The sequence below is a fragment of the Mya arenaria genome, chromosome 12 (genome assembly GCF_026914265.1).
Source record: "Mya arenaria isolate MELC-2E11 chromosome 12, ASM2691426v1".
Taxonomy (NCBI): domain Eukaryota; kingdom Metazoa; phylum Mollusca; class Bivalvia; order Myida; family Myidae; genus Mya; species Mya arenaria.
Window position 1 is genome coordinate 22,952,123 of NC_069133.1, and position 18,712 is coordinate 22,970,834.

Below are 18,712 nucleotides of genomic sequence, written 5' to 3' on the forward strand. Positions count from 1 at the left end.
CATAAAATCAAAGGACTGAAAGCTTAGTTATGTAAAGATACTTGATTCAACCCTATATTTTGTTTCAGAAATTCATCTTCAAAAACTAGAAGGCAAGTGCTCTTCAAAATATTGCCTTTATATCCACGGTTTAAATAAAGTCCAAGTAATGCATTGAGTCTATCTGCCCAACTACCTGATGGAAACATTTTCAATTTTACGATTTTTCTTTAAAACATCTCCATAAAAATCGAGATGAGCAATACTATTAGCAATCAGCGATTTAAGACTACTATTGTACTTTGATACGAGATTATAATGACCATTAACAAATATTGAGAAAGTTTTCCTTAATTTATAATATCTGAAACCCTGTTTTAGAAGTTTTTTCCGTCATAAGTTTACTGCGAGAGCTAATTGTTTTTACATCTGTACATATTCTAGCAGATCTTATCAACTGTGCAATAAAACACCATATGATGGTGAACTAGGAACATCTCCATCTAAAGAAGGGTAATTATTTTAAAATTAAAAATCATCGTGTTTATCCTTATAAAAAAGATAATTAATCAGTTTTGGGAGTAGGTTAATTATTAATATTCCAAGCTTTGAACAATTATGTTACAAAAGCTGCGAATATTAATACTATGATGTTGTTGTTTCCTGAAATAATCGTAATTAAGAGTAATTATGTTTACATATGCTGCAAATACTAATACGCTGTTGTTTTTCTGACATAATCGTAAACAAGAGTTAATGATTCAACATTTAATCAAACGAAAGTTAAAATCCTCATTTTTCAAATCATTCATAATTGTGAAGAGAGCATGCAAACCATGAAGACATTTTAGTTGTGTTTTATCGTTGATATCGATCATTGTTATCAGTGATTAAATCAAACGACGAAAGCATATTCAGACTGACTTAGGATTAAATACTTGATTTCTACTCCCTTTAATCCTTCTCCCAAAAGTTTCGGGATTTTTTTAAAAAGATCAAGCAAGAACAACAACATAAAGCATTTATAAATTGTACTTCTTTACTGAAACAAAAACAATAACAATCATGTTTTCATTTTTACCCTTCAGCTTAAACAATAAATTGTTGATAAAAAAAACGAATATTGAAGTTTTTATAGGGGTTCCATACATGCCATAAAAACAGTAATGGAAATACAATGTGGAAAGGACCATTGAACCACATGTTTGTGTATCATATATAACACTAAAATAACGTATATACAGTCGAACCCTTTTGGATCGAACTCGCTTGGCTCGAATTCCTCGTTGGCTCGAACTGTATGTAAAGGACCGATTTCTATATACTGAAGGCAAGCATTCCCGGCTGGGTATATTTTTTCAAGGCTTCAGGTATTTTCACCGGTCCCTTGGAGTTCGAGCCAATGCGGTGCGACTGTATATTTTAAGCCACAAATAAAAAAGAACCATGTTACTGCATTATTTCTTAAAAGTGACAAAATTGAGAAACAATAAAATTACATAATCAATTTTCCATACACAATTTCCAATAATCAAGTTTTGGAAATCAGAATATTAATAATAAAATATTAATAATAAAATTTAAAAAAGACCATCATGATTTTAATAAAGTCTTTAAATCAATTTATTTTCATTCTTATTGCATGAAGTGACAGTCTATTGAAAATAAAACAACAAACATGAAATTTATAAAAACATACATATGAACATCTCGATTAAAATATAGTATGCACCAACCGAGTTCAGCTGCTTACAATAAACAAGCATTAAACAATGAAACCTGCAATGCCACAACAAACAAAATACAGTAAAACTGCGATCGCTCGAGGACGCCGGGGTCCGAGCTAAAACCTGCACTTGCAAACTGAATTGGTAATAAAACAAGTGCTCCGCCGTTTTTCGATCATAATACTTTAAACTTCATTTATTTTACAATGATTGTAATGAAATTTATATAAACGTGTGCTAAGTCACTCTCATTGGCACGATTTTATGCAGAAGTGTGAACTTGTGTTGTGGGAATACCGGAGAAACGGCTATTAGATTAAACTTTTTTTGTTTTACAACGTTTGTGATGAGATTTATATTATCTTGTGCTTAGTCACACCTGTTGCCACGAAGTTACGTGGGAGTGTTGTCTTGTGTTGGGGGGGAAACCGAAGTACCCATAAAACCCCCACTTGTCAGCCTTGGTGACGACCAACCAACCTCACACCAGGCCGCCTTCATGAGAAGCAAGCTCTATTCATTGTGCTAACCAGGGCTGGTATTCAATATTGATCTAAGAACGATGTAGCTAATCAGATTTCTTGTAATTAATTAATGACCAATAGAGTGAATGAAGTCAGTGATGTATGGCCATTAGATGTACTTAAGTTGTATATTGAATACCATCCCTAACGGGTGGGTATCACCTGATGGCGAAGGTAAATATGCTTATCCTCTCCCCCACCCCTGACACTGATGAATATGTTAACTGTCATAGCACACATGTGAATAACAGATTCATGTTTATATGTTTGAGCTGTAAATGAGTTGAAGCCAACAATAAAGCTTTTTTTGACAACACCGAGGATATGACAATAGCATGTATATTTTTTTCTCAGAAAAACATGGTTATACAATTTGCTCTTAGATCAGGAGAAAATAAAAAATATATACTAAAATATGTTCAATAGACTGCACATATACATCTGACATGTTCAGACTCTATACCAAAAACAATGAGACATCAGTATCACCAAAATAAGCTGACCTTCTGCTCAAGGTCAGCCAATATATTGCAAAAAATAAAAGCAATGTTAAAATTACAACCATGCAAAAATATATAATAATTTCATCTGATTTAGAGTGATATTTTAAGTTAATACTAAATACTTGCATTTAATTCTTACAAATATCATCTTTAAGTAAGGTTTATCTGTACTTAGGAACCATGCCAACTTATTTTAATCCTGGGCTGTATTCAAAATAAATATCATCTTTTTCCGTAGACATGACTCAGTGATTCGTTTCAGTGTATTGTTCAGTTATTTTTACAGTCCAATCAAAACACTCATATCCTTAGATATACCTCAGTGATTCCGTTCAGTTTATTAGGCAGTTATTTTTACAGTCCAATCTAAACACACAGTTTCTACTCTAAAATTTAAGTTAAAGTCTGATATTGAATACGGACCTCGTAGCTTAAAACCCAATATATATATAGATAATTTTAAAATACATGTATTGCACAAATGGGGAAAAACATCTTGATTATTCAAACACAAGGTTAATCAATACACCATATTAACATTGTACAAAATACACCAGCAACTATTACAGAACAACAATTGGGACAACTTAATTAAACTATTCTCTTATTGCAAAAGAGCATGTCTTGTGGTCCTTAAACACAAGCACAATATTTATAACACAATATTTAGTATCCAAGTTAAACAGTGCGAGCAGTGTATTTGTTGTTTTCAAAGGCTTTGATTCTAAAATAAAAGGCATCTTACCAGATGCCAAAGAATAATACCAAATAAAACTGAAAATTGGCAAAGTAAAAGTGCATAGTAATATTTTAAAATACAGAATATGACGAGACTTAATCACATGGACAGAACTACTTGCATACTTGAACACAATTATAATTATCAAAAATATAAACTGCAATTCTTCAATAGTCTAACCCTAAACCAGAATATCAAACCGAATACATTGCAGTTCAGATTTTGTTGGCATATCTGCAATTATGCCTTGGGTAATTAACAAGTACATAACAAAAAAGCATGGCCAAGATGCAAAAAGGTCTGACTGGTTTCAGAATTGTGCAGCATAGAATTTTCGATCACAATGTTCTGAAATGGGGCAGACTGGTTAAGGAATTGTGCCCTAAAAAGAATTCCATCCTAATGTTTTGAAATGGGGCAGGCTGGTTTAAGAATTGTGTCCTTTAACGATTCCCATCATAATGTTGCGCACGGGGGTAGACTGGTATAGGAATCGTGTCTGTAAGGTTTTCCATCATAATGTTCCCAAATGGGGCAGACTGGTTTAGGAAGTATGCCCTATAAAGTTGTCCATGATAATGTTCCAAAATGGGACAGACTGGTTTAGCAAGTGTGCCCTATAAAGTTGTCCATCATAATGTTATGAAATGGGGCAGACTGGTTTAGCAACTGTGCCCTATAAAGTTGTCCATGATAATGTTCCCAAATGGGACAGACTGGTTTAAAAAGTGTGCCCTATAAAGTTTTCCATCAAAATGTTCCAAAATAGGGCAGACTGGTTTAGGAATTGTGTCCTTTAAAGTTTTCCATCAATCTATGGAGCCCGAGGAACTTGTAACAAGGCACCATGCAGGCTACTGGGAGGACACTGAAATATATAGAGAAGGAAGTCATGGTACTATTTGTCAATCGATTTCACAGGTGTTAGTCTGTATACTCAAAATTGCCATACAATAGTACTACAAGCATAAACATCTACCTGTAAGTTGTTCATGCTCATTTCAATTGGCATGGAAAATGTCCTATATTTTTTAAACAAATTTTTGGTTCAGGTTATTTTTGTGATATGTAAGTTGTTATTTAAATAATTTGTATTTAATAAACAATACATTCTAAAAAAAATTAAAAGAATTTTAATGTGTAGAATTGAATGCATTAAGTTTTATACTGTATGGCACAAATAAAATTAAATGGAAGGGTATTATGCAGATTCCCATGTTAATATTTCAGTATGGAATTAGATAGCTTGTGTTTGAAATACTTCAATTTTGAAATAGCTCTCCTGATATTGTTCAGCATTATCCTAGGTCAAAATATTTGCATATATCTATATATAAACTCAACAACCTGTGAATTCCACTATTGACATGCATACAATGCATTTTATTTTTTTCAAATTGTTTACAAAACATACCTTCTGAGAAACAGAACCAGGTGGAAGTAAGCAGGCAGAACAACCTGCCGTTTGCCGTACTGGATGGCTGACAACGTCTCCCGAATGACGCAAGCCTCTGTCAGTGGTGGAAACAGCTTCGGAAATCTGGAGTACGGGAAAGAAAAATCACTTATTGCTTTTTAAGGTGACTAGAATACAACCTTGATTTAAAACCAATGAAATAGCAGATAGGCGATAATTAAAAACTAACTTTCGCAGGTGTTTAAAGGTCCGCCAACTGCCACTCATCAGAGACACAATCCCTGCATCAGATTTTGCTTTTGACAATTTGTCAGCCAATAAACTTATGTTCTAAATCAGTTGGATGACCTGAATTAAATCTTAATGATTAAGAAGGGCGTGTTCACTATGCTCACTATAGCTATTCTTAATCATTAAGATTTTAATTCATGTCATCTTACTATTACCTGGTATAATTTTATAAGTGATAAATCATGCATATAAAATCCTCATGAATTTTCACCGATATAGTATTTTAAGATAATCCATCTATCATAAATACAAAAAACTTCTACTCGTTGAGTTTCATTTTGTAGTTACAAAATGTTCAGTTTAAATATTTTAAAGTTTTCACCGAGCAATTTTTAAAATCAACATAATCTTATTTATGTAACAAATTTATAAAATTGTTATATTAACAATTTATCATAGTAAAAAAAGTTTTTATTATCTCCCTTAAATTTACCTCTTCATAATAGTAGCATCATTATGGTGTTATTCAAAAATGTTATTTATTCATGCAAAAATACTATAATGGTTAATGAGTTGGAAAATACTTCGAGATAACCAACATTCGATATAACCAAAATACAAACATGTCTAACTTAACCCAAATTATTCGAAAAGAAGTTTGACATAACCGAAACATCGAGATAACCGAATTTGACATAACTGAAAAATCGAGATAACAGAGTTTGACATAACCAAAACATCAAGATAACTGAGTTTGACATAAATGAAACATCGACATAACAGAGTTTGACATAACTGAAACATCGACATAGCAGAGTTTGACATAATGAGTTTCGACTTTATGACATTCTTACCACAATTATACAAAATGCTATTTATGAATTTCAAAAATGTTGTCTTATATGTTCGAAAGAGGAACTTTTAGAATCAAAGTATGAGCTGTATTCCACTACCTGACCGTCATCCCAGCAAACATGTCGTTCTGGACCTGGTAGGGATGGACAGTGGTCATCATGATCCCCGGATACATGGACAACTCTCGGCGTACGGTCTCCATTAAACCTGATATAGTCATAGTAATTCAATTAGAAATTTCATGACTTCCTATCATTTGTTTTAAATCTGTTATTTAAGTATAGCCAGCATCAGTATATAATATTTGAGACAAATAGAATTCAGCGAATTGGATGTGCAGCCTGTAGGGAGGGCACATCATTTCAAAAGGGTCATAACTAGAGGGACAATGGTGGTCTGAAGGTTATCAAATTTAGTCAAGATACTATGCCAATCATCATTTGTGCCAAGTTTTATAAAGATTGATGATGAAATGAGTTTGAGAGCATGATGCCGCAGAAGCAGATGAGGACACACAAACTAGTATTTTTATGTTAGTTATATAAGTCTTATCTAATTAAAGTTGAAACTCGCTATGTCAAACTCTGTTATGTAAATGTTCTGGTTATATCGAACTTTTTTCGATTTTTTGGGTAAGGCTATACACCTTTTGTATTTCGGTTATATCGAATGTTCGTTATCTCGAAATATTCCCAAAGGTCCCAACGTCCTTGACATTTGCGAGTTTTGACTGTAGTACTGTAAAAGCTGTAGACATGTAAACATTATTTTTTTCATCACAAAGAATGTAAAACATTCTGATAAATAAATAATTTACCAGTGAGGGCAAACTTTGTGGTGGAGTAATCCCCCAGTCCTTTCAATCCCATCAGCCCAAGTACGGAGTTTATGCATACAATGTGTCCAGACCCCTGTTCTATCATGGGTGGAAGAAAGGCTTTAATTGTCTGAAATACATGTATATGATGTTACACAGTATTTAAAAAAAAGGAAGTGGTTTCTTAGTAATGTGTAAACTTTATAATAAGCCTAATATAAAACAGTCTCAAAATTAAAACCTTAAAACTTTTCAATAAACATTTATTTCTAAACTAAAACAATATTACATTTTACAAAATAAGTTTAAATAAATTGCTTTGAATAAACAGAATTGTAAAAAAAAACAAATTTGTTATGCTGACCTAGAATTGACATATTTGACACTAAGGCAGTGCTTACCCAGAATTAAGCAAGGATGTTGACTTTAAAGCAGTGCTTAACCAGAATTAAGCAAGAATGTTGACTTTAAAGCAGTGCTTAACCAGAATTAAGCAAGGATGTTTACTTTAAAGCAGTGCTTAACCAGAATAAAGCAAGGGTTTTTACTTTAAAGCAGTGCTTACCCAGAATTAAGCATGGGTGTTGACTTTAAAGCAGCGCTTACCCAGAATTAAGCATGGGTGTTGACTTTAAAGCAGCGCTTATCCAGAATAAAGCAAAGGTGTTGACTGTAAAGCAGTGCTTACCCAGAATGAAGAAAAATAGTTGACTTTAAAGGAGTGTTTATACAGAATAAAGCAATGGAAATGCCTATAAAGCAGTGCTTAACCAGAATTAAGCAAGGGTGTTGACTTTAAAGCAGTGCTTAACCAGAATTAAGCAAGGGTGTTGACTTTAAAGCAGTGCTTAACCAGAATTAAGCAAGGGTGTTGACTTTAAGCCAGTGCTTACCCAGAATTAGTTTATACTTTATTTATTTGACAAATAACATACAAACAATGAAACATACATACATTATATGTATAGAAATGAAATACATCACAATGTTTTCGAAGATTAGAAAACAAGATATAACTTAAATTAAATCTGCTCCTCTACTTAGATAAAGTGCATAAAAAACAGATGAGACATAGCATATGCTACGTTGACAAAAGCATATTTTTTTCTTCTTAATATTATCTAAAAATGATAAGAAATAAAAATGTTGGTCGTACACCGATGAAGGGGTAGGCGTGTTCAGCCCAATATGTCAAGAAGGGTTGGTCTTCATTTGTTGTTTGTTGCTGCTCATTGCTAACCGAACCGCTTAGAGGCAGTTATGTATGATTGCACAAGTGAAATAATTACTTTGTTTTGCTCAAATGGAAGAGTTTAATTTCCGTAGAGAAGATTTTACACAGAATTAAGCAAGGGTGAGTGCTTACCCAGAATTAAGCAAGGATGATGACTTTAAAGCAGTGCTTACCCAGAATTAAGCAAGGATAATTACCTTAAAGCAGTTCTTATCAAGAATTAGGGAAGATGGTTGACTTTAGGCAATGTTTACCCAGAATTGAGCAAGAGTGTTGACTTTAAGGCAGTGCTGAAGTTCATGGGGGTTGAGCTCCAGAATGGCTTTACCACACACTGTGCCGGCATTGTTCACAAGCAGTGTCACATTGCCCACCTCCCTCTGTACCGCTGCAGCCTGGTATCAATAATGACAATGAAATGGTGTCTTGACAAGATTTGCAGAATAAATCATGAACAAAAATTGTATTCTAAATTCAAGGCTGTGCTCAAAATATTTGAATTATTTTCCATAAGAAATGTAATAGGAGATTTGAATAATAAATCAACTGACCACCTTTTTTAAATCCCGAGAGATAAATATGGCTATCATCTATGTGATGTTTATATATATGGGGTTTTTTTATTACTGTCAGTTTATTACAAATACATAATTAATTTAGTCATACAGTTGAAATGTTATCCTTAAAAATCAATATTCACAAATGCCATAGAGTTAGCCTTTGATTATATGATATATGAATTACAATTTTTCAATCATTATTTTAAAGCTGTCAGGGCTCTATTATTATTAAGAATAAGATGGGATTTCCATAAGACAAATGCCTATAGTGCACAGTTTCAGTAGCAGTGTTTATTAAAAAGTATCTCAAAATACAGCATCCAAAAACTTTTTTGAAAAAGGGTGAAAGGCTAAAAATGGTCAAATTTAGACTGAATGGAATGCAAAGTTTCAACTTACAGCTCCTTTCAATATGTTTTTGCAATGTAATGTTCAAAGATATCTTTTTTTTCATTTTTCACCATTAAATATAACAGAAAAGTACTAACTTAGAGCAAAAACAAGACAAACTCCAAAATACACTTGATTCAAAAGGGTCACAGAGCTAATCTGAGAATGAGTTTGCGCTCCAAATCATGACCCTCTCCCTGAATACATAAGACTTCACCAGTTATTCTTTCACTGAATCATTTATGATAACTTCTGTAGCTACAGTTAGGTCATACCTGTGTATATACTTGCTCCCTTAAGCTGACATCGCACTGGTAGAAGGAGGCCTCAACACCCTTGGCCTGGATGTCCCGACTAGTTAGCTCCAGCCAATCTCTGTCTCTACCCCAAAGGATTATCTGTATTTTAAATGCAGAAAGAATATAAATATCATGTATTGTAAAGACTACCTCTGAAATTCTATCATTGATTTGGCAACTTTTTTTTTATAAAAATCTATTTTTAAATGGGAAGGCCAAAGCCATTGAAAAAATTCACTGCAGTGTTTGGAATGAAGTAGTCCATATGGACATATACCCACATAAACGCTAGGAGTGTTTTAACATTTTTTTTTGGTATTGGCACATCCTTTGCATCCATATCCCTAGTCACTAACTCACTGGTCAATGCAATGCAGCACCTTTGGTCTCAATATTTACAATATCAGTAGCTTTACTTTAATACATGTCTGTGAGAGCATGCTTAATCTAAAGAAATAGATGTTCAAAACATTCTTCTAATCTCTGAAGGAATTATTTGCCATATGAAATATTTTTAAAAATCTGTTCACATTCAATCATTTGTTTCATTACAATGCATCTATGTTGGGTGTGTGATAACTCTGGTAGTCGGGGTAAACAAGACATAACATATTTATTTGATGGCCTCAGTTCCAAATGTGGAAGCTACAACATCCCATGTATTCAGTAGCAACGATTTTAGTATTTAATCTTAGTAATTTTGATTTTTTACAAAATGCCACAGTTGAAAATTTTGTAGTTACAATTTCTGAAGATTCGGCATTTTTGCTTCTCAGTGAGATGTCCAATCATTGGTCGACATTTTGATCACATGATGCAACAGCATGTTTTCATTGGACTATTTACTTGGCATATTGCATTTAGATGCAGCTTGCACTCATGAATTTAATGATGTGAGACCATTGTTATTACTTTCGTGCTAAATATTATTCATAATGACCTAAGCAATATCCCCTTGGGCACTTCCAACAGCCTAGCTGTTGAGGTAGCTTTTGTGGCACTGCGGTTGTGGTGTCGGCTGTAGGTCTCTGTAAGGGATACGCTCTTCCTTTCAGAATAATGGTGTCAGAAGTAATTTGTTAGCGCCTGAATGTAATGGGGCGGTATCGGGTGGTAACGGAACCTGTACAGGTCTGAACATCAAGGTTTAGGGGGTTCCGGTCCGGTCCCCCAAAAAAGGTAAAAAAGTGGAGAGTGTAGAATCAGCCATATAGGGAACTTCCAACAGCCTCACTGTTAAGCTAGCTTTTATGACAATGCGGTTGCGATGTCGGCTGTAGGTTGTAAGGTACAGGGTTCAAACCCCCATTGGGCATACACTATTTCTTTCACAATACAAGTTTTACCAGCTGTTGATACAATTTAATTAATTTTGATAACTGTTAACAGAGACATGTACAGCTAATAACACCTACATGTTTTGGTCGATGAGCAGCAAGTGCGAGAGACAGCTTCCTTCCAATGCCCTTGCCGCCTCCAGTGACCAAAATAATTTCGCCACTGAGGCATTTCTTCTTTGCAAATAAATATCTAAATATACCATGACATGTCTCATAAAATATCATAAACGTCAATCGTATTGCATCGAATGTGACTTTGCATAATGCTACTAACATATTTTATTTTAAAAGCAGATAGTTTCGGTGTCATTGCGATGTGTTCTGTAGTATTTTTTTTTTTGGTTTGTTGACATTTGTACAGCCGCTTATGCTCTTGGATTTAAGATGCATTAATTGTACAAGGTGTGCTTAACTAGAAAATACCGACATTTAATTTATAATTTGATATTTTGTCTAGCGTAAATACAAGATTTGTCCTTTTTAACAAGTAAGAGAAATACGCAGTATAAGTATAAATTTATTTCATGCTGCCAATGATGTAAGAACAATTTTATTTTAACCGAAAGAAATATTATCGGAACGTAAATGCTTTTTCCCGTACCCTTCCGTAGTTTTATGCCTATCGGTTAAAATATCATTTGCTTTATGCCAAAGCCCAAACTTCGCGTTGTGGTTTCTTCCCTTTTTTCACTGATGGAATGTTGGAGGTAGGTCAAACACCTTATGGGAATGTAGAAATCAGCAGATTTAAAGGAACAGTGTGGGATAAATCTCTTGGATCACCAGAAAGTTTGTCCAACCTCATGGATCCATCTAGCGTCAGTTATGTACAGTAAAATAAATGTACAATTTGGTTAGTCGAATATATTAAGACACGTTAAAATGAATAATAGAATAAGATCTTCTACCCCTAGCACGTACACTTTTCCTTTGTTATTGTTCGCTCTGGTGAATTGACCTAGTGCAGTGTTATTCTCGGAGTTTGGTAACATAACCATGCTGCAGAATTACACGAGCATAATTCTCGAGCTCACTAACCATGAATTATCCCAGAGTGTATTTGCCGGTAAAGATAACTGGCCATCGACAATTTTGAGATACCGGACAAGAACGTGTTTCCGTTCATGTTACTAGTGCTGGAATATAAGCATGATTTTCCGCTACAAATGAAATAATCCGACCCGAGGGCACGTGGTAAAGTCGGAACCGGCTCTTGCCGAGCTACCGGCTTCGCAACAGTGCCCTATGGTCGGATTATTTTATGGATGTGAAATTCGTCTTGCATACCGTACTAGTGTTTCCGGTCATATGACCAGTGCTGCAATATTCGATCTTCCAAACTGACCCAACCAACCACCCTCAACCTCCATGGAAGATGAGTCACTCGCACCACCATGATGCTTGAAACTATTTGAATGAGCATTGTTATGATATTAAGTTAAAGAAAGTTTTAAACGTGAAATTCAGATGTATAATTATTTGATAAAAACACTTTACAAACTATTTGGCGTCAACAGTGATTTCATATTACTGCGCATAATTGACGTCAGTAAACAATGACGCGCGCGCGTTTTGGTGAATTGTACAAAAACAACAGTTATTTGAACTTATTTCTCACGTCAAATATGATAACATTTGAAAGCGAAGACTGGGTATGAAAGAATACGTCATGTTTCCGGTTCGGACGGGAAAACCCGACCCCTGGGCACGCTGCGCTCTAAGTATAACTTAGCAAGCTAAGTCTTATTTCATACAATGAAAAAAAGTAATGCATTTATTATAATCAATTTTATTTTTATTAGAGAAAGAACTATTGCCCGGAACACTTGTGTTGGTACACGTGTGTATTTTCTGTAGTACAAAGTTAAACTTGATGAATTCTAAAGGTATTACAAGGACAATCCCGCCATGTTTTATTGCAGTATTCATAAAACATTTATGGTGTCTGGTGCTTTCTGTTCTTTTAACCTCATTATATTTCAATGGGAGTGTCACTTACACCGTATTTGTTATATCATATGTATACATGTAGTAATTTTGGTTGTCTGTTTAACTTTTTTATATCATTCCCCTAGAAATAATCCTTACGTCCATTTAACTAATTTTTCTCCCTTCTGTTATATATAATAAAATGAATAATACTGTAGAGCTAGTTTAAACTTTACGATACGGTAGTGTATATCAGTATAATATATAATGTTAAACATTATACAATGTTCAAAACATATTTAAACATACAACGAATGGAGAACGTATACATCTAACAAATATATTTGTTATATTTTATAAAAAAATAATAAGTTAACCTCAGCACACTTTTTTGTGTTAAAGTGTCATGATTATTTTTTTTTTTTTAACTTTTAACGGAATTTATTTTTACGAATATCATAATCAGCTATTTTATACCTTGTTAAATCAAGTTTTTTTAAGTATTTATACAAATGAAATAAGTGACATAAACTTGTTACGCTTAAGATTTTTTGAGAAATTTGGCCCATATCCATAAATCATGTTATTAAACCACAAGTGTACATTGGTATGTTTTCACGACAGAAAACAAACCAAAGTTTACATGAGCGCAGTCACCTTATACTCCTAAATTTAGTGTGTTTTTTTTATCCCCGTGGAACTTTAGTTTCCACAAATCTAGAAGTCTGGGAAAAGTATTGTACTGTCACCTTGCCATTCTTGCTGTAATCATTGATATTAAATTGTCCGAAATGCTTTAATAAAAGGTGTTGATTAAGAGTAATCTGGGATTATAAACAAACAGGCGGCTTGATTATGTTTCCCTTTGTTGAGATAATTAATGCCCATTAGCATATACCTAACTGATGAATTGGTATTAATTGGATGGTGATAATTGTGAGACATCTCCAACATCTAATAGCTGTGCCATCCGAAAAGAGAGTAGTCTTTCTGATGTCAAAGGTGTTCGTGTATATGTACAATGTAATTTTTCGAAACTTCACAATATTACTGACTGTTTGTATGATATCAGAGGAATAGATTGAAACATTGTGTTCCAGAATTATACAGGTATATATTTTACTCGTTTTTAAATTCAATACGTAACATCATGTAAAAATAATAACAGCAGTGTTTTAGGATAGGTAGACGATTTTGGGTTGAATTGGTACTCTTGGGAAAAAAACTGACATAAATTACCTGAATGTTTTTATCTGATTTAAATGTCAGAGTATATAAAACATGAATTTAGAAAAAAAATGTATCTTTTGTAAGTTTAACTTTGAGAAACCTCAGATTGATTTAACTCTAAAATAATTAAATAGGGAAAAATAACCAAATAAAAAGCACATATGTATAAATTTGATGAAAAATAGAGGCTTTTAAAAATATTGGTGGTTAAAAAAAAAATATATATATATATATATTAATAAACTTTATGAATATGGCCCCTTTAAGTATGTATTAGTTTTTATTTTAGTATTGTAATGATATGCGATACTTTTCACTTTTGTGGTCTCAATATAGCGTACAATAATTTCCTGGCTACTTGTGCAAAAGTGTCTGAAAGGCTAATAGTCTATAACAACAAACTAGTAATCATAACAATTTGCACCCTCAGTAGCATATGGAAGTTTAGTATCTGTATGGGCCCGGTGGCGGAACTAGCACGGCGCGTGCTGACATTTATTACCCTGCACGCGAGGTGTCAGATGGCACACTTTCCGTATAGTAGCACATCCGGCTACTGGTGACATCTTGTTTACACAATTATAGATAGTATATATCCGAATGATGACATTTTTCTTTTCAAGTGTTTTTAAGTGTCTTGGAAATTTCTTCCACATTTCATTAGGAAGACTTTGTTTGAATAGGACAGATTGGATTGGATAACTATTCGTTGGAGATTGTAGAAAAGTATGTTCAACATGGTTTTAATGATAATGATTATAGTACATTAATAATAAAAACGGATAACAATTCTATGCTCTTAATAATAATAATAATGTTTTAATATTTAATATTATTATTTTAATATTTAATATTTAATATTTAATATTTAATAATAATAATAATAATAATATAAAATCATCTCGAAAAAATTAAATTAATGAATTAACAAAATATATATACGCTTATAATGAAAATAAAAATAAAACCGAACATGTAAACAAAATGTATGATATAAGATTTGACCATTTACACAGAAATCTTAGCCGGCGGCTTATTGTTCATGGCCAAAGGAATAATTAACACCCTCTTTTGCCAATTAACTTTGAACTTGACATAATTGACACATTAATTACCCGGAATGCATAGCTAAAATTATAATTAAAGCTTTTCAAATCTTTTTTACTAATTTTGATTTTACATGTAGATACATTCGCCGATAACATTCAGCGAGCTTTGTAAAACTTTTTTATTATACTGAGAAATCCTTAAGGACATCAAATAGCTGATGACAGTCAAATTATCTTGTAAAATTGTAAAATGACACCCATGTATTTTTATGACATTGATCTTATACAGCGATTTAATTAGATAATAGTTTACATTGTATATTAAAGGAATAAAACATCTCAATATATATCCAGTCCCACTATTTCGAGTGGAAACATCACAGCATCCAGTTCACTCAAGACGCGTAATAAACGTAGGTTTTGTGATCCAAAATAAGAATTAATAAAATAAACTGCGATTTCATTATGTACAAACATGGATTTTATATCATTATATATCAATGTATTTTATTGCGGTATAAATCAAAGTTTTTATTTATTTAATATCGACTAGACATCTTAACTTAGAGGAACTAATAAAATAAACCGCGATTGCATTTCGTGTTAACACGAATTTTATATATCAATGTTTTTACTGCGGTACTAATTAAAGTCTCTTTTTCAAATAAATATCGAATACTATGACTAAATTCACATGTAAATCTTAAGAAAACATCAAGAATTTTGCTTTATTGCGGAAGTGGACGGGTATGAAAGGTGAACAATTAGTTAATGTGAAATTGATTAAGGTTTATTTTCTTTCAGCACGATACAGTTTCTCATCTTCATCTGTTACCATGGTGATTGCGGATATCGACCAATCAGGTGCGTCCCAGGGGGAAAGGCCCGGGCCCATTATCTCACGTCTTGACCCGGAGCGCGCGGCTGGCGACTCTTATCTGTGCATTGCGGGTAATGACAGCTGTTCCGATGATGATACACGGCCTCTGGATTTAGACATTGTCGACAGTTCATTACCTCTTGGATTTTTGTCATCTGATTTCGCGACTAGTGAAAACGGTGACTCTGTCGATTTCAACGCAGAAGAAGGGAGCGAGGCGGCCATGTTCACGTGTCCACAATGTGGGGAGCGAGCTAAGGACCGCGAGGGGATTTTCCGGCATGTGCGGGAGCGTCACCAGCGTCACAGCACCGCCCCAAGACGGAAGTTCCGCTGTGACGAGTGTATGAGGTCATTTAAAACAATGGTAAGACCTTTTTTGATGAGGTTTTTGTTATCCGTTAAGAAATACATGGATGTAATGTATTGAATTTACAAAAAAATGATTGTACTTTATAAAATAAGTCACTGTAAATTACTGACTAAAAGCCAGGAACCTATTAAGAGTATTTTCGACGACGACGACTCTGATGATGATAATGATGATGACGTTATCAGTCAATGTTTATGATACATGTATGTCATAGACAGAAAAATGACAGACATCATATGATTTTCCGTTTCTACAACATGAAATAATTCCAATTCAATTTGCCAATCTCTTTCAGACTGTGTTTTTTAGCGACAAAATTACACTTATATATTTTCATTCACAGACTGCTCTTCGAAACCACGCGAGAACTCACTCATCCTACTTCAGCTTCTCTGCGGAAACAGCTGCCTTGCTGTCGGCGAGCTACAACACTTCCGGTATGGGCGGCCTGAATGACACGCTGACGGTGACGGACACCACGTTCACCATCATGGACGCCTCCACGTCCACCGTTAACGCTTCCATGATCCGCTCCCCCCTCACCGACAGCGCGCTCAACGACGATCTTAACGTGACGTTGACCGATTCACCGAAGCACGAACAGGAAACGAAGCCTACAGACGGAGCGGGATTGACCGAGCGACGCAGGTCGTTGCGTTCGTCCACATCTAGGAGATGTAGCGGCATCCCCGTGGCTCTGACTAGACGCATGTCAGTGAGTTCTGGCTTGTTAGAAGCGAGAACCGTTAATTCTAACACTAATAATTGTGACAATGGGGCTGAGAGGCGTCAATCTGTTGGACTTTTTAAATCTCCACCTAGTGCAAAACACACACCAAACTTCACCACAGTTTCGAAAATGATTGTGAGACCCCGGACTCCTTTAAGTATAACACAGTGCAGAACTCCAATGAGAAGTCGAACTCCTGTGTCCGAGGCTAGAACACATGTAATCGAGGCTAGAACACCTGTCCGACTGAGGTCGAGACAGAACACACCCGTAGGCATCAGAAGCACTCCGAAACTTGGAAAGTCCACGCCTCTTAAAGCTGGAAAGACTCCAAAGAGCCAGAAAAGCACACCTAAAACACCAAAGACACCAAAAACTCCAAATGGCAACAAGCTCACACCGTGTAGCCGTAAGGATGTCCTCTGCAACGCGAAAACACCAACAGTTAAGTGTCCGAAGACCACAAACGGCACGAGGTTCGCGTGCGTAAAGTGCGGGAAATGCTTCGTGGACCAAGCGAAGCTCGAGGTCCATTTCGCCGTGCACGCACGAGAGACGCCTGAGAAATGTGGTATCCCCAGACAGACGCTGAAACGGACGCTGCTTAAGTCGAAGGTAAGTTTATTCTACTACATTGAAAATTTTCGGCTCTTTAACAATGACATGGTTTGTTTAGCGAGTTTTCATTTTAACTGTCAAAGTAGTGCATACAAGTCATATTCTTTGTAAAACAAAGTATAACACTGTCGACATCAAGGCGTTTTGGTAGACTTATTTAAATATGGTATGAGTGATATAAGATATACTGTTACAATACAGGTAGTGAATACTGCTTTAGTAGCCGTCATCGTTCAGGGTTTCTAAACGCGTCTATTACGTATTGCAGGCAGCCGCCGCTTCACCAGCGAAGATGGGATCAGAGCAGATCGCCATGAACCAGTTCAGCTGCAGCAAGTGCGGGCGCAGCTACGACAGTCAACACTTCCTGGAGGCGCACATGAAGATCCACGATGCGGAGGCGCCCCACGCATGCCCGTCCTGCGACAAGCGCTTCCGGTTCTTGTCATCGCTGAAGGCGCACAGTTTCGTGCACCTCGGAGAGGACACACCTGTAAAAAAGATCGAGGAAAATAATGTATATTCAGATGGATTGAAACATGACAACGTTGAAATCGCCAACGCGGTCTCTGTCAGCGGGAAGCTAGCAACGATGAACATTTTCTCAATTCTGATGGGTGACAGTTTGGAGCCGAGCGATTCTATGGACACTGACGCGCCGTTTGCGTGCAAATCTTGTGACTTCAAAACCATATCTCCCGCGGAGCTGTTACGTCACATGAAGACGCATTCACGTGTTGGGAAGTACACGTGCGCCACGTGCTCAAAGTCGTTCCGTGTACAGAGCAACCTAAGAACTCATGAGAAGGTACATTCCATACACAGATTGCGACAAATCCTCGTGGACAACAGCGCCAAACGGACCGTGCGCACGTGAAAAAGGACGCTCTAATAATGCACATATTTGCATACCAATGTGTAGTGCTGGACTGGATTGTATTTTATTTTGTTGAATTGTTGTTTCTTAGACCTATAACTTACATGTTTGTTACTGTCGGATTATCATCCGGTTTCTTGTTAAATAAGACAGTGTTTTGCAATTTTCATGGCTGTACCTTATTTTCCAGACGGCATAATTGATTATAATTTGTCCGGGCTCCAATTAAAATCTCCATGTTTGACGATCTATCATCTTATATGATCCTTTATTGATATTGTAATTTGATTGTAAAGCCGTTACTGCTTATTTAATTAATCTTAAACTAATCTTGTACACATAGATGATAAAATTGTTTATTTTAAATAATCCGTTTGTATACTAATATTTGTGTTCTTATTTATTTTTTGA

The 18,712-nt window shown here is 35.0% G+C and overlaps 2 protein-coding genes across 2 annotated transcripts; one reads left to right on the forward strand and one right to left on the reverse strand.

Moving 5' to 3' along the window:
- Positions 1-1,575: 1,575 nt before the first annotated feature.
- Positions 1,576-11,124, reverse strand: LOC128210252 (short-chain dehydrogenase/reductase 3-like). Its single transcript, XM_052914471.1, has 7 exons — positions 10,691-11,124; positions 9,252-9,374; positions 8,281-8,421; positions 6,793-6,922; positions 6,074-6,182; positions 4,887-5,012; positions 1,576-4,340 (listed from the first exon to the last, which is right to left on the reverse strand). Exons 1-7 carry the CDS (start codon positions 10,889-10,891, stop codon positions 4,253-4,255), a joined length of 918 nt encoding a protein of 305 aa, XP_052770431.1. The 5' UTR covers positions 10,892-11,124; the 3' UTR covers positions 1,576-4,252.
- Positions 11,125-15,659: 4,535 nt separating this feature from the next.
- On the forward strand, positions 15,660-18,301 carry LOC128210558 (zinc finger protein 30-like). The gene is made up of 3 exons (XM_052914908.1): positions 15,660-16,070; positions 16,420-17,421; positions 17,693-18,301. The coding sequence occupies exons 1-3, from the start codon at positions 15,660-15,662 to the stop codon at positions 18,299-18,301; spliced, it is 2,022 nt and encodes a 673-aa protein (XP_052770868.1).
- The last annotated feature ends 411 nt before the right edge of the window (positions 18,302-18,712 follow it).